Below are 22,430 nucleotides of genomic sequence, written 5' to 3'. Positions count from 1 at the left end.
AGATTATGAAGTTAGAAAGTTATGGTTCAGTGTTCAGTTTGTTTTCATGATAAGGGGAAAATAACTATAAAAAAGAACTAAGACAAATATCTATATATTCACTGAATTCTATAACATTTATTTTCTCTAAAACAACAAACTCCCATGGTGCAACACGGGGCTGTTAAATACCTCAGTTTTTTACAATAAATAAACAATTAGCTTCAACCCTAAAAAAACAGGATGAATTTCATATTTACTAGTTTTGTACTCAAGTAATTCCTAAATTTTACAAACTTAAAACATTTTTATTTCCTACCAAAATATTTAAGTCCGTCTATTTTTTTAAATTAAAAACTTTTGCTATTAGAGATCTTAGAAGGTGAGCGAAAAAACAATTTTTTATATTTTACATTTTTATGTTGATATGACTTTTTTATCATTTATCTCTAACAGATCTGTATGTCTACATATAGAGTAAGATTATTATAATGTTTTTGCTATTGCCTTTTATAAATTATGTGAGAATTTTAGTTATTAAATGTAAATTTTAGCTTCTCATTAATAAAGACAAAACAATGATGTTTACAGAAAAGATGAAAAGGAATTGAGTCTTTGCCCCACACACTGACTTTTTAATTCCTATATCTCTGCAACCTGATTCTGTAGAAATTTAATATTTCAAACTATGAATTCTGTTCAAGTATTTTCAGTTTGAAATATCAAAGGTTTACTCCATCAGGCTGCAAAGATAAAGGGATGAGAACATTTTAGTCTGTGGCAAAAACTCAATGCCTTTGGCATAAATTATATTTTTATTTTATGTACAGCCTTTCTCATTTAATGCAGAATAAAGTTATTTCCTGGCTTTGTTCTGCAGATTTACTATAGTTGGCAGTGAACAGTTAAATTTAAACTTTTCTGGAGTTGGCAGTTCGACAGTTCTTTTTAAGTCATTTAGTTAGGAAACAAAGTTCAAAGGGATTTTCTCAAATATTTTTTAAAGCATTTTCATTTCCGTTCATATCCCAAACGTTTTAATTGTATGCAACACCACCATTATTTTTTTGATTAAAAATTCATCCCCCTAAACTGACATTAGTGTTATTAAAACCGGTTAAAAATCTCAACAGTTTGCTTGCAAACATATTACATAACTGCACAACTGTGATCGGAGAGTAAGTACTTTTTAGGTTCTTTTTAGTCTGATAGACTGATACATTGGTTACGTAATACGATAATATTAGTTAAAACATTTCTAGAACATATAACTTGCAACTTAAAGGGTTAACCTTGCCTAAAATTGTTTTAGGATAATGCATATATTTTGGAAGTATTGAATAAAAAAGTTATTTCAAAGGAAAAATTAGCACTTTGACGTTACTTTTATAATTTTGATTTACAGCAAAAAACACGTTAACCATTTATAACAAAAAAAACATGTAAAGCGAACAATACTCTAAAATTAACGAGGCTTGGGGGGTAAAATTTCTAGAAAATTCAGCGGTAAAAAAGTCAAAGCAAAATATTTTTGGCATCCTGGCAACTTCGTCAGTAAATAGAGGTTAAAGTACTATTTTCTATCATTAATGGCGAGCACAACTTTCATAAAAAAGACGTATTTTTAAAACCTTGTTGTTAGTTAGTGTAAACGTATAAATCATCGTCAAAATAAAATATTAAAACGGAATTAAACTAGAAAATTAACAGGGAATGAATTAAGATTGTTAAACACATTTTATGCATCAAATAATAAAAGTATTTATCAAATGTTTTAGTGATTCTCAACTAAGCCAAAAAATTATTCTCTACTATGATTTTGGAACAATACAATATTAGGCAGTAAGTCTATGTCATATTTACTCCTTGGCCTAATTTATTTGCATTTTTCAGGATAAAATTGCATCTGTAGGATTAAAACTTAGTTTGAAATTTAATTCAAGAATTGATAACCGTGAAATTAAATCAACATCGAAGTTGCAGTCATACGGTGTCATAAAAAAACTGAATTTTTTGAATTGTGAGACGAGTATAAAATCGTCTCTGTTCGTAAAAATATTTTCCTTCATTCATATGTCAATCTAATATTACAAATATGAGTCACAAAATAGCCTTTTCTGCCATTTTCAAAATGTGGTTTTCCCTTTCTTAATTAAAAAATACTAATGAATTCGATCAGAATTAAACAATTTTGGTTTAATTTATTTAATAAATTAAAATTTGTCACATCTGTGCTAATTTTGAGAGCACTATAAAGGCAGACCACATTTTGGACTAGATTTATTTTGTTATAATGTTTTAAGGATCATATTTGTAAATTAAGTTGAAAAATGAAATGAGCTAGAAAAAGTCTTTAAGTTGACTCCTAACTGTAAAAATTCAGTTTCTTTGTGAATTTTACATTTTATTTTGTAAGTATCTTGTATTCAAAAATTTAGATAGATAGTTGAGTAACTAAAATTTTCTGATTGCAACTTTTTCCATGATAGAACACATATCCATTGCAATCTCCTGATCATGTTAATCTCCTTGGTCCTGGGGATGGAAGAGCTTTCCTCGGAGATTTTCTTATTTCCTTCTTCCCGAATATATAATCTTCTATCTTCTCTCTGGCAGGTGGAGAAAGCTGATTGATCAAAACCTTCCGACGGGATCTAAAATTCTGCTCAGGAACCCATTCTTCTCCCAACCTGGAAATAAAGAGCTGTCTAATCTTTCTCCAATATCAATTCCTGAAAAGTGTTTTCTTGGGATGAATTTATACAGGACGAGAATTCTGGATATATAGGTATGAAAAATTAGGATCCAAAGAGACCAGTTTTACAAACGACTTCAAAAAAAGATTAGAGGAAAATTGGAGGCGAATTAAAAAACTAAACTGTAAAGAAAATATTAAATTGTCAAGAAAATACAAATTTTTCAAGAAAATACTAATTGTCAAGAAAATACTAAATTGTAAAGAAAATATTAAATTGTCAAGAAAATACAAATTTTTCAAGAAAATACTAAATTGCAAAGAAAATACTAATTGTCAAGAAAATATTAAATTGTCATGAGAGATTCTCTAAATTCCCCTCTAATATATATTCTATTCTATTTGGAAAATACCCCAATGTCACCAATACTATAGATACAGGATACTTACAAGCCTAGTGGATGCCATTCTACCAAGAGATCTATACTTCCTTCTCCGTCCAACTTTCGGCCGATTACTCGTCCTGTAAAAACGACGCAGGATCCACTTCCGTCGAACTTTATCTCGTCGTGGTTGAGGCAGTTTCTTGACTTCCTCTTCACCTTCGACAACCCATCCTTGACCCCCGCCATAGTTCCGACGTCGAACAAGTCGATGTTGTTGACCAGTGGTGTTGGACGGAGTCGGGCTTTTCTCCGGGTTTTTCTGATGTAAAATTTGATAGGCGTTGATTCCAAACTTCTCCGACAGGCGGCTCCACCGGCGGGAGTTTGGGGAGGTTTAAAATGTGAGTTTACATGGCGAGAAAGAGAGATCTAAAAAAAAATAAGTTTTAAAAGAAGAAAGACAATGAATTATTACGAGACTTGCGTTAAATTGATTTTCAATCAAACTCTTCCTTATTATTGGCAACTAAAAACTAAATGAATTTTTATTCCGTGTTCCTACATTTTCTAATTGATTTAAACTTTATATGCTTGGTATTCAAACAAAGTCTAGTCCTTCGATGTAATGGAATAGAGAAACTTCAGCAGTAAAATAAAATAATAAACCAGTGATGAGTTTTATGCAGGAAAACATTGAAACTTTCAAGCAACTTAAATCATAACTTTCAACAGTTTTCTTTTATACTATGCAAACTCTACTTGTGTAAAGCTTTACTCTAAACATAACCTTTAAAACCTAATTTTGTATACCTATGTTTAGGAAAGGTTTGCTCCTATTCTACTGTCCTCTTGTATATAACTAGTACCTGAGAAGATAATTTCATCCTACAAAAGGCTAGGATACATCGGAAAGGTTTGCTCTATCCTACTATCCTACTGTATATAACTAGTACCTGAGAGGAGAATTTCATCCTACAAGAGTCCAGGATACATCGGAAAGGTTTGCTCCTATCCTACTGTATATAACTAGTACCTGAGAGGAGAATTTCATCCTAAAAGAGTCCAGGATACATCGGAAAGGTTTCCTCCTATCCTACTGTATATAACTAGTACCTGAGAGGAGAATTTCATCCTACAAGAGTCCAGGATACATCGGAAAGGTTTCCTCCTATCCTACTGTATATAACTAGTACCTGAGAGGAGAATTTCATCCTACAAGAGCCCAGGATACATCGGAAAGGTTTCCTCTTATCCTACTGTATATAACTAGTACCTGAGAGGAGAATTTCATCCTACAAGAGTCCAGGATACATCGGAAAGGTTTGCTCCCAATATGTGAAGTAATATGTTTCTTTAACCAATCCTTAGCAGAGGATTTGGCACCGTAAACCTATCCACATATTTACATCAATTGTAGAAATAAGGGTTTCATGAGGAAAAAAGATTTTATTTAAAGCTTTCAAAACTTTAAAATTATCTGAAGAAATTAATCAAATCAATGTACTCATTTACGCACTAAATGTTGTTATTATTTTGCTTAATGATATAAAGGAAGTGAGCACTTGTCACAAATTCTACTTTTCTCACCGCTACATCTTTGCAACCTGATTTCGTAGAATTTCGCTAGATCAAACAGTCAAGTTTGAAATATCAAAGTTTACACAATCAGGTTTCATAGATGCAGACAGTGCTTAGTATCCGGATCCGGAAGATTTTGACTTCCTGGATCCGGATCCAAGGGGTAAAATATCAACAAAAAACTGCAAAAAAACTTATCTACTCCTAAAACCTGTATCTGAACTTTAGATAAAAAAGAGAATTATAAAAAGTTCCTCGTTTCTGAATGGTTCATCAAGCTTTAGGATAAAAATAAGCGAAAAAAAATAAAACAAAAATTTGAAAAATTATTTTTTGTTAAAAAAATTCTGTAAAGCTTTAAGAAATGACCTGGATCCGGATCCGGATCCTGATTTGGATCCGGATCCATTTTTTTCCAGTGCGGATCCAGGATATCCGAATCCGGATCCACATCAAAATTAAATGGATCCTAAGCACTGGATGCAGTGGTATAAAAAATTCGAATTTGTGGCAAGTGTTCAGTTCATTTTACTCCATGTTTTATTTTATATTTTCTTGATGATATTCCTTGCATCCAACCCACAGACACTCCATCCCATCCTTTCCTTTCTCCTCAACTTCATTCTTTTCAGAACCTCCTTTTCGTTTATTCCTCCCTCCTCCTCCTCCTCCTTCCCCTTTCCCTCCTCCTTTCACCTTTTCTCCACCTCCTTTACCCTTCTCCTGTCCTCCCTTCTTCTCCGCAAGATGTTCACTCTGAAACAAAATGAATTAAAAGTTGTTTTCATTTATCGTGAGCGGGGAACTTTTAGTTCTTTTTCCTTCTGACAACCATATTTAAAAATTTTGTTTGTTTGTTTATTTTCTTGTGATTTTTTTACATTTTTTATTATTGATTTTGATGGTTATTATATCGTTTTAACGGACCAGGGTCCCCCCAGACCAAAATACATTTTCAACAAAATGTGGAACTAACATCTACTTTATTAACCCTATGAGGTTTGAATCATCATTAACACCAAATGTACTGGTATGTTATTGTTTACATGCAGTACACTGTGTATATTTTTAGTGATTAGTTCTGTGTAAACTACATTATAAACATGAGATTTGTTAAAAGAGTTGAGTCTTTGTCACAAATTCTGATTTTTTAATCCATATATCTTAACAGCCTTTATGTAGTAGACCTTAGATATTTCAAACTATCAATTAAATCTTAGATTACATAATCTAAGATTGAAATATCAAATGGACTACACTACCATGTTGCAGAGATATAGGGATTCGAAAATTAGGATTTGTGGCAAAAACTCAATTCCTTTGTAAGTTAGTTTGATTCTATTTTTATATATTGTATACATATATATATATATATTTATATATAATATAAATATATATATTCTAAGGCCGAGTTTAATTAGATATACATGGTTTGGCTTTTAAAAACTTATTATTTTCATTTGAGGGCTTTCCTCAATATTAATTTGCGCATTTCTACCCCCAAAAGCAAGGAAAAAGTTAAGAGAATTTAACACTTTTTAAAAAACATAAAAAATCGAAAAATCTTCCACATTATTGATAAGATTAAGTACCGTTGTGAATCGGTCCCTCTTTTAATTGAAATTTCGCTTACAGTCCCTTTAACTTTCAAATTTCATTCGCTTGAAAAGAAAATTTCTTTTTTTCTCTTTCCGAGATCAAATTTAGTTTTAGGAGGGAATTCATTGCACTTTTAACGACACATTGTTCTCGATGAAAAAGGTTGAATTCCTAGGTATTCGATCTGAACCATCACATTAGACATTTATTGATTTCAATCTCAAGCTCACAAAACTAATCGCGGACATAAGAATATATTTAGATACATCAAATTTAGCTCAAATTGTTTTTTAAAGAAATTGAGTTTTGTCACAAATTCAGATTTTCTAATCCCTATATCTTTGCAACCAGACCTCAAATATTTCAAACTATGAATTCTATTAGATTAAATAATCAAAAGTTAGAAATATCAACGTTTACACCATCAGGTTGCAAAGATATACACAGGGATTAGAAAATTTGAGATTAACGTTTAGACCATCAGGTTGCCAAGATATTAGAAAATTTGACAAAGACAAAGTTCTTTATGATTTATGAGTTCAAAGTGAACCCTTTCTCTTTTCTCCGAGATGTTTTAGATTAGCTTCTGCAACAGCTAAAATCATTTTTTAAAACAAGACAAAGATTTTATTCTAACTTCAAAAAAGCTAGAAAAGACTGATAGTATCCATGTGGTAATACTATTTAAATCTATTCACTTATTATACTGTAGACTTACTCATAACACTTGAAGCAAATTGCTTTCCTATCTACCCACCCTAATACACCCCCATGAGGAGTGAGGACCCCTAACCGAGAACCCCCCCCCCCCTTCCCTCTCTCCCGGTTAAATATGAAAATAGTATACAAAAGTTGTAGAATTGTGAAATCTGAATATTATAATTTTGTTTAAGTTATCCCTTTCCGCAGATTCTCCAGCTTCTTCAAACTTTAGAGTTGGAAACTGTAGATTTTATTAGTTTTCAAAACCCGGCTCAAAAAAATAATAATAAGTGTAACTTTACAGCTTAAGAGAGGATTTCGATTTAAGCTTAATTTCGGGGATCTCTCCAAGCATAATTTCATTACCAAGACAAATTAACTTAAGAAATATTTGAAGTAAACCCAAAACCAAAAAATCGAAACTAGGATTGTTCACTTTTGCTTTTTAAAGTTTCCCGTTCATTTCTCCGCATATTTTTAGGAACCAAGTATAGTGTATATTGTGTTCATACTTCATAGTCATTGTTTATGTAAATGTATACATATTACATAAAAAATAATATTTTTTATCTTGCTTTCTTTCTGTTTTTCTGCAATTTATCTTTCTATGTGAATCTACATATCAAGAAAAATATTTAAAAAAATAAAACTAAGAAATAAGAGAATAAGAGAAATAAGAGAAACAAGAGAAATAAGAGAAATAAGAGAAATAAGAGAAATAAGAGAAATAAGAGAAATAAGAGAAATAAGAGAAATAAGAGAAATACAAGAAATAAGAGAAATAAGAGAAATAAGAGAAATCCAAGAAATAAGAAAAATAAAAGAAATAAGAGAAAGAAGAGAAAGAAGAGAAAGAAGTGAAATAAGAGAAATAAGAGAAATAGAAAAGAAGAAGAAAAATTGACATAGTAATGGATAATTAAATTCATGTTCACGTTTATTGCATGGTGCCAAAAGTCCAAAAGCTTCAAAGTTCTAGAAAAACGAATCAAGTTTTAAGCATCAGTTAGATTATTCAAATTAAATTTGTTGACACCACATTCCTATTGAAAACAGTAAAAAAAAAATATTGAGAATGCTGAGTTTTAATAATTCCTTTCATGTTATTTTCATGTTATTTTCATGTTATTTCTAGAAATGAACAAAGCATTAGCTCTTAAACCGTGCAGATATTTGATTATCAAGAATGCGATCTGTGTGCACTATGCACAATGTACGTAGCTGGAGGGGGGGGGGCAGACCTCCTTGTAGATCAAAAATGCATAAATATGATGCAGCACGAAGTTTGGTGGTGAGGGGTAAATCATAAAATAAAATAAAAAATAGTTCTAAAAATAAATTTAACTGAGATAATTATTTGTACTTTGTATCCTCAGAAAGCTTATAGATAAAAATGTAAAAATTCAACTTTTACAATTTTATTCCGGGAATCTAGTAAATTGTTCTACAAAATAAAATTTTATTTTCCAGAGTTTACAATAAAAAATTTCTTGTTGTTCATTGTGTTTGTGCTGTGTTGATTTAAAGGAATACTTCAGTCATAAAGTGACATGTAGGATTCCCAAAGGTAAGCTTAAAACCTTTGCATGATTAAGGATGAATAAATTATCCTTATTTTCCAGCAAAAAATTGATTATTTTCTACTGAAGTCACCAGCGGAATTATGTTGCAGAGAGAGACAATGAAGAAACTTTTCACAATTCAAAAAACGACAATATCTTCCTCATTGTTACTCAGATAAAGGTTTAAATGGTACTTTAGTTACTTGGACAAGTAATTCTTTAAATAGTTCATTTGAAAATACGTCGACATTTAGTTTTTAGTATTGAAGATTACAGATGTTAATATTTCTAAATAATTATATAATTCAAAGTTGATGATGTGCATTTCTCTGCTTTGCTATCTTATAATTTACTGTTTAAAAATGTGTTACATGTTGTGAACTACGTAAGAGATGACCTTACGAATTCCGAACGTTTTAAAAGTCAAATACTTTTCTATAATTATTCTATGACAGATTGTTGCAAAAAAGAACTTATTAATGAAAAGTGCATAGGAGAGATTGTAAAAAAAGAACTTATTAATGAAAAGTGCATAGGAAAGATTGTAAAAAAAGAACTTATTAATAAAAAGTGCATAGGAGAGATTGTAAAAAAAGAACTTATTAATAAAAAGTGCATAGGAAAGATTGTAAAATAAAAAACTTTTTGTGAAAATTAGAGTAAGCTTGGTGTCAATGATTGAACTGTAAAAATTCAACATAAATTATGTTATCACGTAGTTAACAGCTCTTAATTGAAATGAAAAATTATAATGAAGGTCCACTTTACTCTATATCAGAAATTGCAAAAAAGATTATAAGAAGAACGTATCTTTAGAAAGTATATGAAAGATTGTAAGAAACAAACTTACACTTAGCGATGAAAAGTAATGCAAGAATGCCACAATTCATATATAAATTTGGCTTGTCTGTCTGTTTGTTTATGTCCAATAAACGTTAAAACAGCTGAACCGATCGGGCCCAAATTTTGTGTATGACATCACATGACCCCAAGGAAGGTTTATAATTAATCAAAATTTGGGTTAAAAGTTTTTTATTGTTCTTAAGTTTAAAAATCCACGGTATTTTTTATAAAACCTGCGAATTCTTTGCTTTAAAATGTTCACAAAGAGAACATGTTCACAATTTAAATAGAAGATGGGCGCGAAGCGTCCTAAAAGCCTAGTATCAAAATACTTGATCTAATTCGAAAATGAGGAATTGATCTGGAAAGTGTACGCTAGATGTTAATACATCAAAGGTTTTATCTTTTTATCTAAACTTTTGTTATCTTTATACAAACCTTTAAGTTACTGTGCCTGTAAACGCAATTTCAATTTTATAGAGTGGCATGTCCGATGCACAACCATTCAGGCTTTAAATCGTTATCTGGGGTTTTAATGTGAAAGACATCGCTTTTTAAGTCTTGAAAAGTCTTTCATTCTGACCATTTCATCCACTGATTTTGTAACATAAATCCGCAGTTACTTTTATAACTTGAATATTTCATTCATTCTTGATCATACATGGATTTTAAGGGTGCATTTGGTAATTGGACATGCCAGTTGAAATTACATCTACAATCCCTTTTATCTGAGCTTTTATTATCTTTGTTACAACCCATAAAAAACTTACATTAAGATGTTCAAGAAGATGCATATCCTCTACATCCAGTCCACAGCCTTTCCATAAACACTTGACAAACTCCCTCTCCGGGACCTTACTCCCCTCCTCCTCCTCCAGCTCATTCGTCCTGTTGGAGTCAACATCAGTCTTACTCTCTTCTCCAGTCCGGTCCTTTAGTGCATAGATCTCATTTTTTAATCTAACTCCGGGGTTCAAGGGATCATATAGCACACTCTCTCGAGGGGGCGCCACGTGACATTTATCAGGAGATCCATCGAGGATACTATCGATCTTTGCAATTTCAAGTTTGAGATCTTCAGTGCTCGTTGGTAGGTTGGATATTGGTTTCAACTCGGAGAAATAAGTTTCATTCTCAGGTTTGAGGTCGGGTTCAGACTTCAGATTAAATCCAGGTTCGGAGAAGTTTAAAGATTTTTGTGTTTTCTGACTAGTTGAGGATTCTCCCTTCACCTCAGGGTTATCTTCCAACTTAAGCCTTTTAATCTGTGTCTCCTCAGCCGAGTCCAGAGAGCGTTTTGGCTCATGATTTCCAGTCTTGGACTCACACAGAGAGGACTCAGGTTCAATGTTGGAGGGGAGATGATGAGCTTGAAGGGTTGAGGTTGAAAGTTTAACAAGGGAAACCTTCAAGTTCTGAAGCGGTTTCCATGAATCCGTCGGCAGTGTGATTCGCCGTGAGGGCGGAACAATTGGAGCTTTCTCCGCCACATCTAGGCTTTTTGTCCGCCCAGACGGAATTGAGTTTTTGACAAGGGCGGATAGGATCCCATTGGAGGGTTTGGGGGCGGAAGGACTGGGAGTGCTGCGAGGATAATCTGATGTCTCACTCTCCGCCTCTGAGTGATGTGTGGATTGCTCTGAGTGTTCTGAACCACATCTAGTCTCTGCTGGGCTTAAACTCTCAACTCCACTGAAAACAAAATATTTATCAAAACTTTAAAAATGAAAACAAAAAAGGTTAAATATGTATCAACTGCGCATTATCTTCAAGGGGCTAAAGACATGATTCAATTGACCCTCCTTTCATGGAATGGCACGTCTGATCCACAACTGTACCATCCAAACCTTTACCTGATAGAAAATAATAAATTTTTAGAAAGAACACTAAGAAAGGTTTACAGGGTATCATTGTGAATCATAAATGTAAATGCAAATGAAGGGTCACTTGAAATTATGTCTTCAGCGCTAGGATCTTTAGAATGAGATATCACGATCGCTTAATCTGATTATCCAGTGTACACACTGTTGATTTTTTTTATGTGTTGCCCCTGAATTCTTTGTTTTCATCTCCTCCCACCGCAGTACAAAGATTTGACGCATGAGATATGACGGTTTCTAGTCTATATATTTCTTGATCAACAACAGAAATCAAAACCGGTTTTTCAAAAGTTAAAGAGTAAATCTTAACATGACACGCTGATGGGTTAAAATTTTAACTTCTTTCTTGGATATCGAATGCGTTTTAAAATAATCTTGGGTTAAGTAAAACCAGGAGTTTAAGCATTAATCTTGATATCCACAATTCTAAAGTTTTCAACTCAGGTCATTTACTTTTCGAAATTTATTCTTTCTATGTTAATATTCTCGTTAAGTTTGAAATATTTCTCATGATTTTACTTCATGCTTTTTAGAAAATATCATTTTAACCTTCTAGAATGTTTTATATTAAAAAGTAGACCAGACACTTGTATACCCGTAGAAACCAAGACCAGACACGGGTATACCTGTAGAAACCATATATATATAAATAAGTAGATCAGATACTTGTATACCCGGTAGAACCCTTAGATATATAAATATGTAGACCAAATACTTGTATACCGGTAGAAACCCTATATATATATAAATAAGTAGATCAGATACTTGTATACCGCGACCGGTAAAACCCTTAGATATATAAATATGTAGACCAGATATGGGTATACCTGTAGAAACCATATATTTATATAAATAAGTAGATCAGATACTTGTATACCCGGTAGAACCCTTAGGTATATAAATATGTAGACCAGATACTTTTATACCGGTATATAAATATGTAGACCAGATACTGGTATACCTGTAGAAACCATAGATACATAAATATGTAGACCAGATACTGGTATATCTGTAGAAACACCATAGATATATAAATAAGTAGACCAGATACGGGTATAACTGTAGAAACCATAGATATAAAACTAAGTAGACCAGATACTGGTATACCTGTAGAAACCATAGATATATAACTAAGTAGACCAGATACTGGTATATCTGTAGAAACACCATAGATATATAAATAAGTAGACCAAGAACTTGTATACTTGTAGAAACCATAGAAGGCGCCCTAAAAGCCTAGTATATATATATAAATTTAGCTTGTCTGTTTGTCTGTTTTTTTGTATCCAACGTCAAAACGGCTGAACTGATCGAGCCCAAATTTTGTATGGGACCTCACGTGACCCCAGGGAAGGTTTATTGATGATCAAAATCTTAAAAGTTTGTATTTTAAAGCTTTTTATTTTTGTGAAATTTTGAAAATGCGCGAAAAAATGTTATGAAATCCGCAAACTATTTTTTTTTTTTTTTATACTGTACAAAGAGAAGATGCTCACAGATAAAGCCACAGTTAAAATTTGAAATAGAAGATGGGCGCGAAGCGCCCTAAAAGACTAGTAATCTATATTTCCTCCTATTCCCTATTATATAATCTATATTCCCTCCTATTCCCTATTATATAATCTATATTCCCTTCTATTCCCTATTATATAATCTGTATTCCCTTCTATTCCCTTTTCTATAATCTGTATTCCCTTCTATTCCCTATTATATAGTCTGTATTTCCTTCTATTCCCTGTATAATATATATTCCCTACGTTGTGTTAAATTACCCCAAATAACCAATCAACTAATCATACATCTATATTGTTACTCGATAAACGAATAAGAACTAAACACATCTTTTCCTAGTGAACTAAACTTGTTAGTTTTTCTGCACATTCAAATATAGTATAATTTTACCCAGTGCTTAGGATCCATTTAATTTTGATGCGGATCCGGATCCAAATCCGGTTCCGGATCCAGGTCATTTCTTTAAGATGTACTGAATTTTTTAACAAAAAATAATTTTAAATTTTTGGTTTTATTTTTTTGTCGCTTATTTTTATCCTAAAACTTGATGAACCATTCAGAAATGAGGAAATTTTTATAATTTTTAGAAGTAAAATAGTTGTTTTGCAGTTTTTGGTAGGTATTTTATCTGCAGTTTTTGGTTGGTATTTTATCCCTTTGGATCTGGATCCAGGAAGCCAATATCTTGCGGATCCAACGGATCCGGATCCGGATCCTAAGCACCGATTTTACCATACCCGTTAGTTTAGTGTATGCAATGTCATGAGTGTGAAAAGTATGTATAAGTCGTGTGTGTGTGTGTAACTTGTAAGTAAGGTTAAGAAAGATAATCTGGAGAAAACATTAATCTTTGAAGAGATAAAAACCAAAGATTCTGAAACAAACTCACCTCTCCTCGGTAGAGCAAGAAAAAGTGCGAAGTTTCCCGCCTCCTCCTGGTGGGCGGGGAACCTGCTCCACGCCCACTAGCATAGAGGCGTGTCAGGGTGCTCCACCCCCCACCAATATTTAACCATGAAAACAACCCTGACAATATTTACTGCCTAGTATCTGATAAATAAACCTATTTTCTGGATCAATATTATCTTGAGATTCTACACAGATATTCACACAGCTGATTTATTACACGTTCACAGATCCATACACCTAGTCCAGCAAGGTGTTCTAGGACAAGGAGAAGGGTCGGTTCCTCTGTGAGCTGGAGAATAACCGCCTGGGTTGGATGAGGGAGGTAGAGAAACCAAGATTTTAATGTGATATTATGCTAGAGTAAGGTACACTCATGCCTCACCAGGCAGAGGCCGGCTGGAGACTGCTTTAGTCCCAACACGGATACGCTGGACCCAACCCGTCCTTCCTTCCTTTCCGACCCAACCCGCCCTTACTTCCTCCTCTTTAAGCCTGATCTAGGCATGGAGTGGGTCGGGACGGCACGAAAACTGCCTTACTCTCTCTCTTCTCCTTTGTGAGTGTGCGGCAGGACGTATTGACTCTAGGATAGCGGGTTTACTAGGGGTTTACTGCGGGATTTGAACTCCACCTTGAGGGATGATGATTTCTGATTAGACAGGGAGGAGTAGGAGGTAGAAACCTCCTGGGAATATATTAAGAAAAAGGGAGAAATTTAAAAATTATCGGTATACCAGGCGTATAAAATATATATATTACATTAATTTAGTATATTATTCTCTACTCTGTAATTCTACATATATATGCAGGGTTACCCACAAAGGATATGAAACTTCAGAGACGACTGTACATAATAGAATCAAACTTATCACTTACATTCGAGGTTCCATATATTCTTTAAGTATTGTATTTTCTTCCAAATTTGACCTTCACATATCTAATTGGTATTTTATGTCGTCATTAATTCGTCTCATTTCTTCTGTGTAACCTTGCATATAAATATATTAGTATTTGAAACCAATAAGTAGCTATGCGGAAAATTAAAAAAAAAAAAAAACTTCTTTCTCATGTAGTCATGCATTATGACACTTATAGTTCAGCCCTTCTTATTCTGTTGCATAAAAAAGCGTTGGGTCCATCACATACTGGGTACACTAGACGGACCGGTACGGTAAATACTAGACGATTGTCCTTGTACTGGTTCAGATCATGCAACTTTTAAAATTTCAAAATTTAATCTAAAATCGATCTTATGGTTATATTTACTTTTCTTCGCTCATATATTTATATGTCAGCTATAGCTGACGAAAATATCGAGAAAACGTAAAGTCAAATTGTTAAATAAAAAGTTGAAGAAACCCTTTCAGGAAAGTAAATCTAGATTTAAAGAATGATCTCTGAGTGGGGTGGCGCAGTGTATACCACGCCTTGTAAGGGCAGCACCAAAAATACTTTGATGATAAATTTTAAGAATATATTAAAGATTGTAAATAAACATGACTGACTATTATTAGTGTACTAGGAAGAGGACGTAAAACAATTAACATTCCTGAGGCCGTTCCTTCCATAAAATACATTGGTCGACAACTTGACGTCTCCTATATTGTTCGTCAAGTGTACGGAGAAATATCTATCTATCAGATAAGAATCTAGCATGAGACATCTAGGGGCCAACATATCGTCCCCCAAAGTACGTGAAATACACGACCACTTTCTATGGAGAGAATGGGCTCTGATTCATTTGTGAGCAATGGAAAAGTTCTCTCAGGGGCTTTAGAAATATCAGAGGGTTTCAATATTTTTTTGCTAATAAAGGTCCTGATCTATAAGCAAAAACTATTGAAGGCACTGAAACACAATTTTCTGACATTTTTTTCACAGGAAATGGATGAAAACTTTGTTTTTGCAAATATGACCCCTGATATGAAGTCTATCATACCAATTATCATGGGTCCTATCTGTCATTTATTTAATATATCTTTCAAAACTGGGTTTATTCCTACCATTCTTAAAACTGCAAAAATCGTCCCAATCTTCAAGGCTGGGGAAACGGACAATTTTACAAATTATAGGCCTATAAGTTTGCTTTCTTCGTTTTCAAAACTTATAGAAAAAGTGGCAGCAAATCAAATTATGAAATATTTGAATAAATTTAAACTACTTTATGAACATCAGTATGGCTTCAGAGCAAAGCACAACACTACTCAACCCTTAATTCATTTCTTAGATAAAATATACAACGCACTAAATAAACCTGTATCCGAATATACTCTGGGAATTTTTATAGATTTAACTAAACCTGTGATGTGGAAATTTTACTGAGCCAGCTTGAACACTATGGATTTCGTGGGACTAACTTATGGTTCAAAAATTATTTAAAGGGAAGAAAACAATTTACTTCAATCAGGGGTGTTGACTCTTCACTTAAAGAAATCTCTTGTGGTGTACCACAAGGGTCAATATTAGGATCAATTTTATTTCTAATTCTTATTAATGACCTTCCTAAAGCATCGAAATTTTTTACAATTCTTTTTTTCGATGATGCAACACTACAACAACTTTCCTTAAAAACTTACACGACTTATATGATTTGGCAAATTTTTAGCTCTCTAAAATAGAAGATTGGTTTAAAGCAAACAAACTGACTTTGAATGCGTCTAAAACCAAATATATTCTCTTCAAAAAGAAAAAGGAAGATGTAAATATCACCCCTTTTAAACTTCTAATAGATAATAAAGATATAGAAAGAGTAGGAATTAGATGTAAAAATTCATCTTTTAAGTTTGTAGGTGTTCATTTAGACGAAAATCTTAACTGGAAACATCATCTTAAGGCATCCAGTGCAGTTTTTGCTTTGTCAAGTGTAAAAATATTCTTCCTAGTATTTTAAACTAACCATCTACAACTATTATTTATTTTGATCATATATAGAATATTGAATTTCAGCCTAGGGAAGAATGTTCGGAAATGAAAAAAAATTCACATTTTACAGAAACGACCAATAAGATTAATTGATAACTCAAAGTCTCATAGTGATTCTCTTTTCCTTGACCTTAAGTATAAGATTCTAAAGATTAATGATCTGGTAGACTTTAACCAATCTTTATTTATGTATAAATATACAAATAAACTTCTTCCTACATCTTTTGAAAACATTTTTAAAAAGCTTGGAAACTTTGAAAGATCGCTTAACTATCAACTGGACATTCTCAAAATGTGCTCATTACAGTATTTACCATCAAGCTCTCTTCTTAAGATATGAAATAACCTGCCTCTTAACCTAAAAAGAAGCAACTCTCTAAGTATATTAAAAAATAAACTACCAAATTCTCTTTTTGAAAATTACATTACAATGTGTTATAAATAGAATTGCTATTCATGTAAAACTAATTAGATTTGTTTTAATATGCTTCTATATTTGTTGTGTACATGTCAGAAAATTACTTTAAACTCTAGTTATTCTAACAAATGTATAAACTACTTTGCATCTATATATATAAATTTGGCTTGTCTGTTTGTCTATTTGTCTGTTTGTTTGTTTGTTTGTATCCAATAAACGTCAAAACGGCTGAACCAAATTTTTTGTGGGACATCTAGGGACGGTTTATGAAAAATCAAAATTTCAAATATTTGTCTCCATCAAAATTCGATCGTCATTAAATTTTTAAAAATTTTGAAAATCCGCGAATTATTTTTTGTTTTGTTTTACGATGTACACAAAGAGAACATGTTCACAACTGATTTAGAAGATGGGCGCGAAGCGCCCTCTAAGGCTAGAAAGAAGGGCGCGAAGCGCCTTGAATTTCTAGTAAGATAAAATCGCACCCTGATCTCTAATAGTTCTCCTCAAATCTATTTAATTGGAATATTTTATTATCATTATTGAAATTAGGTGGAAAAAATAATCAAAACAGCCAAGAGCTATTTTCCACCTAATTGTTTTATACTTGTACTGTTAAAATAATTATCAATTTGTAATTGTGAACTCGTTCTGTTCACAGATACACGTATTTTAGCAATAAACTTTATCTATCTATCTATCTATCTATCTATTATATTGTTCTATAATTATATGTAAATCTTGACACTGTTATAGTAAAGAAATCTTTCAAACTTTACAAATAGGAAAAGTTTGAAAAATTCCTCCTCTCCAGATTTTCCTGAAATATCTTCAGAAATGAAAAAGTAGATAAAGGAACTTATTACTCGCAACAAACTCTTATTTTATATTAATCGAATCATCATTTATTTGCAACCTGATGATGTAAAACCTTTGAAATTTTAAACTTTAACGTTTTTAGCATGTCGAAGGTCTACAACATCAAAGATATCAGGATTAGAAAATTAGAGTTTGTGCAAAGTATTCTGGTTTTATCTATAATATAAAGTTGTAATCTCATCTCTGTTTATCTGTCAGTTTATTTTTCCGATTATAACTTAAAAACCCTTGGGCCGAATTGCCTCAATTCTGATCGGGGAATTTGTGAGACCAACGAGAATGTTCTAAGTTAATTGCGGAAATTCAGTTTCAGGGTAAAATCGTTTAAGTGCGGGTAAACGGCGGGAGTAAACTAGGCAGCGCTGGGTTCCCAATCTAGAAATGTGTATATAATTAAACGCAAAAAATCTCTCAACGAGCACAAGAAATTATCTGATGCGCTATCTTTATTATTAGATTGAACATAATAGACTGCACATAAATCTGCCTCCCACTTTATCCTGCGTAATGTCGTCTTCCTACTATTCCTACTATTTGGATAAGTCTAAAACCAGAGAATATATCACTGTGATGTAAAGGTCTCAACTCTCAAGCTAAAATTTATAAGAATTTTGCAATTTATTTATATAAAACTAAAGCTAACAACAAGTGCTTTAAAATGTGAAAATGTACATATAAAAGGCTACAGAAAAGCATAAGCGAATTAGAGCCCAAGGCGTTGCGACACTTCAAAGTCGACCATGTTTTAACAACTTTGGAGATTTTATATACGCAGGCTGAATCTATGATATACCGCGAATACCTCCGTCCCTGACAGAGAAAACATGTTAAATAGAAAAACGTCTTAAATCATACAACCCGTGAATATTCTACTTAAACAATCGGGCTAATTTTATTTCAGAAGTGAAATCTAAATGTTTTAAACTGTCCCCATCACTTCCGCCTTGATTACCCCAGACACACCCTTCTTGTAAGTTACTCAATCATATTAATAACATTAATAATTACTAAAACTGTAATTTGTAGGTTTGAAAATATTTCTATATTTGCAACTTGTGTTTGTGTTAAGAGGGGCCTTCTAACCTAAATCAAGACATTCGTTATTTGTGTCAACAATATTATAATGAATATAAGGCATGTTCCTTCAGCAAAATATTCTGGTTGTATTATGTATAATGTATAATTAAACGTAGATATTGTAATGAATGTAAGACAGTTCCTTTAGCAATATTATAATGAATATAAGGCATGTTCCTTTAGCTAAATATTCTGAATGTATAATGTATATAATTAGAAGACATAGTGCATTAAATATAAGACAGTTCCTTTACCAAATATTCTGAATGTATAATGTATAATGTATAATGTATAATGTATATGAAAAATACAAAATATTCTGGTTGTATAATGTAAAATGTATAATGTAAAATTTATATAATTAAACGTAGATATTGAATTGAATATAAGACAGTTTCTTTACTAAATATTCTGAATGTATAATGTAGATAAATAAACGTAGATATTGTACTGGACATAAGAAAGTTCCTTTACTAAATATTCTGAATGTAAAGGTGAATATTGCACTGAATATATGACAGTGTGGAAGACGATGCCTGGCCGCGTTAAACAAGTTCCACAAGATTCAACAGAATGAGATAGAACGGATACGGGGCATAGTACTGATAAACATCTACACGTGTGATCTTGATATAAACTTTTATTCTGAACCCTCTAGTAATAAGTTATAAGAAATATATACACTGGAAGTTATTCATGCGTTTTCATTAGAGTCTGACTCACGTCCTCTATATTGGTGACCCCCGACTTTGAGCATACAGTTAAATGCTATCCAGTTTCGTGATTTTCTTGAACTTTGAACATTAAGTGATACATCCGAGCATCATGACCGACCGAAAAGAAACTCCAACCGAGTTTGTCGCCAAAGTCTCCGTCAAGCTCCCGGATTTCTGGACAGAGGACCCCGATCTGTGGCTCCTTCATGCAGAAGCAGCCTTCAGAAACGCCCAAATCACACAGTCAAAAACCAAATTCGACCACATCGTACAGAAACTTCCCCAGAAGATTATGGTCTCGGTTATACGTCTTGAAAATAATCAACGGCATCTGAGTCGGTAAAATCGTCTTCCTTATATTTCGAATTTGTGTTAACAAATGTAGATAATTAAACGCAGATATTATAATAAATATAAGACAGTTCATTTAGCAAAATATTCTGGTTGTATCTATATATAAAGTAGTAATCTATGTTTGTTTGTCCGATAATAACTCAGGAACAACTTGACCCATTTTCCTAAAATTTTGATTGGGGAACGCGGAAGAACCATGGGAATGTTCTTAGCTTGGGTTTGGGATTCTAATTTGAGTGAATCGACTTTCAATGTGAAAATTTAGTTTCCCGATAAAATCGACCATGTGCGGGTAAATGGCGGAAGTAACTGCGAGTAACCTGGGCAGCGCCGGGTTTCCAAGCTAGTAATGTATAAAGTATAATTTAACATTTTAATGACTTTTAAAAGTATAGCTGTTTAACTGATAATGAAGACGTCTTTTGAATTATACAATATACAGGGTGTGCCACGAAACATGAGCGTAGCAAGACGATTTGAATGATGTCTTTAATCTTTAAAATGATAAGCGACATTTATTCGCAAACAATTTTTAGAAGTAATATTGTAAAGTTAATTATCAAAAAATAACCCGAGTCTTGGCATTTCCAAAATCTGGACTGTTTTTTTTTGTGAATTTCAATATTACCGGAGATGTGAAGATTTTCGTTCAGATTTCGAAAATTCATGGTTGTATTCTTTTTTAGTCGTCTTGCTACTGTCACGTTTCGTGTACATACATTAAGGGTTCCGTGCAGCTGTACAACTTGATTCCTTCTTTCCCATATACAACCTTTGTCTCTTATTGAGTCGAAAGTCGTCATCAAAATCCTTTAGGGGTAACCACAAAGAGATTACAGTGTATAGAGTGATGATGTACGCCAACCCTTTACTAGTTTTTTAGGCCATGAACTATATATACCGAGAGCGTACTGTGTATTTGTTTATTTTAAGTTGATTCTGGCCTAATTAGTAAACAGTTGTACAGCTAACTGAGCAGACAGGTAGAGAACTATTATCCCCCTGGGTAACCATGTCAAATAGATATATTTTTTCAAGAAACATTCAGAATAAAATCCTTGTCGCATTTTCCGGAAATATAATAGTAGTCTTGGTATTTCAGTAAAAGAAAATTGTTGCAGCCCAAAATTGCATGTATTATAAAACTGTCGCATGTTAACAAAGTGTTAATAAAATTGTTGGAAAACTACATTATACTCAAAAAATCTAGCATTTTCTGCAAAATAAAATTCTATTAGCCTTATTAAATTTTTCAAAATGATTCCTTCTTCTTAAATTTTCTGATTTGTCCCCCAAATCGTAATTTAGACCCATTGACGCGGTCTAATTTGATGTGGGACACCCTTTATTTAAATAGTGTCTTGAATGTCGTCATATCAATCCGAAATATTCGCTTAACTTGGGATATCACAGGACGAATCGAGTGAACAGAAAATATTTGCATTCTTCGCTGTTAAAATTAGAAATCTAATTTAAACCGATTTGCCTCAAATCTTGCATTAAGAACTCTATAGTACTACGGAAATGTGCTTAGCTTGATTTATTAAATCTTTGCTTTGTTTGTAAAGGAGGAATTATGCCGAATTTCAATGATAGTTCGACGATCATACTTTAAGAGGTTATGTCAACTTAAATTTATATAATTCAACGTTAGGAAGGGTGAATTAACATATCTTTAACTCCATTTCAAGAAGATAATTACGAGGAAATTTTGTTTTTCTATTCAAAAATCGCGGCCATTCTAAAAGAATTCTATTTGATACAGGGTGTCCAAATAAACATGGGAATTAAGTGGCGAGTTTAATATAGTCTTCGATCCGTGCGGCATTGTTTCAAGAATACAAATATTGCAATATCCTAGCTTTAAACATCTAATATCGAAAACACCTGGTCATAAGATTTTCAAATGTATTCTAAAATTTATGTATTTTCAAAATATACGGTGCCGGAGATATTGTAAAATTTGAAATTTTAATTTATTAATAAATTATAAACGTCTTAATATCCAATATCTTCATCAATTTTTAAGATACTTAAGAAAGGTAGACTAATGTAAGAAAAGCTCGTCAGACGCATAGCCTCATTTTTTACTTTATTTAAACCATGCATTAAATGTCAGAAATCAAAGACGACTTTCAGGTCATCTCTAAATTCCCACGTTTTTTGGGACACCACGTGTATCTAAAGCAAAAATGGACAAAGATATCAAAATAAAACTTGCTTAAAATGGACATTAATAAATTATTTGTAAGTAAGTGACACTTCATTATAATTAACTTATGCGACAAGGATAAAACGAAGTCATTTCACCTGACTTTTAAATAAAAAAATTGTCATACTTTTTTTCTGCACAATAACCTCGTTTAAAATAAATAGAATACTGTTATATTTTCACATTAAAAAATTATTACAAAAAAAA

The 22,430-nt window shown here is 32.4% G+C and overlaps 1 protein-coding gene across 1 annotated transcript; it reads right to left on the bottom strand.

Moving 5' to 3' along the window:
• Window positions 1-730: 730 nt before the first annotated feature.
• LOC111710612 (zinc finger protein jing homolog) lies at window positions 731-14,194 on the bottom strand. Its single transcript, XM_023484722.1, has 6 exons — window positions 13,626-14,194; window positions 10,115-11,036; window positions 5,206-5,394; window positions 4,334-4,450; window positions 3,125-3,489; window positions 731-2,669 (listed from the first exon to the last, which is right to left on the bottom strand). The coding sequence occupies exons 1-6, from the start codon at window positions 13,706-13,708 to the stop codon at window positions 2,495-2,497; spliced, it is 1,851 nt and encodes a 616-aa protein (XP_023340490.1). The 5' UTR covers window positions 13,709-14,194; the 3' UTR covers window positions 731-2,494.
• Between the last annotated feature and the right edge of the window lie 8,236 nt (window positions 14,195-22,430).

The sequence above is a fragment of the Eurytemora carolleeae genome, unplaced genomic scaffold, assembly GCF_000591075.1.
Source record: "Eurytemora carolleeae unplaced genomic scaffold, Eaff_2.0 scaffold1040, whole genome shotgun sequence".
Taxonomy (NCBI): Eukaryota; Metazoa; Arthropoda; class Copepoda; order Calanoida; family Temoridae; genus Eurytemora; species Eurytemora carolleeae.
Note: the sequence above shows the minus strand (reverse complement) of the source record. Positions and strands in the feature narration are given on the sequence as shown.

What these genes read in the sequence shown, in the direction of transcription:
- LOC111710612 (XM_023484722.1), bottom strand. Translation starts at nt 13,708, where the DNA reads ATGCTAGTGGGCGTGGAGCAGGTTCCCCGCCCACCAGGAGGAGGCGGG. An exon ending in TCTTGCTCTACCGAGGAGAG is followed by an intron (nt 11,037 to 13,625) that starts GTGAGTTTGTTT and finishes TTTTGTTTTCAG; the next exon opens with TGGAGTTGAGAGTTTAAGCC. An exon ending in GTCTGTGGGTTGGATGCAAG is followed by an intron (nt 4,451 to 5,205) that starts GAATATCATCAA and finishes ATATGTGGATAG; the next exon opens with GTTTACGGTGCCAAATCCTC.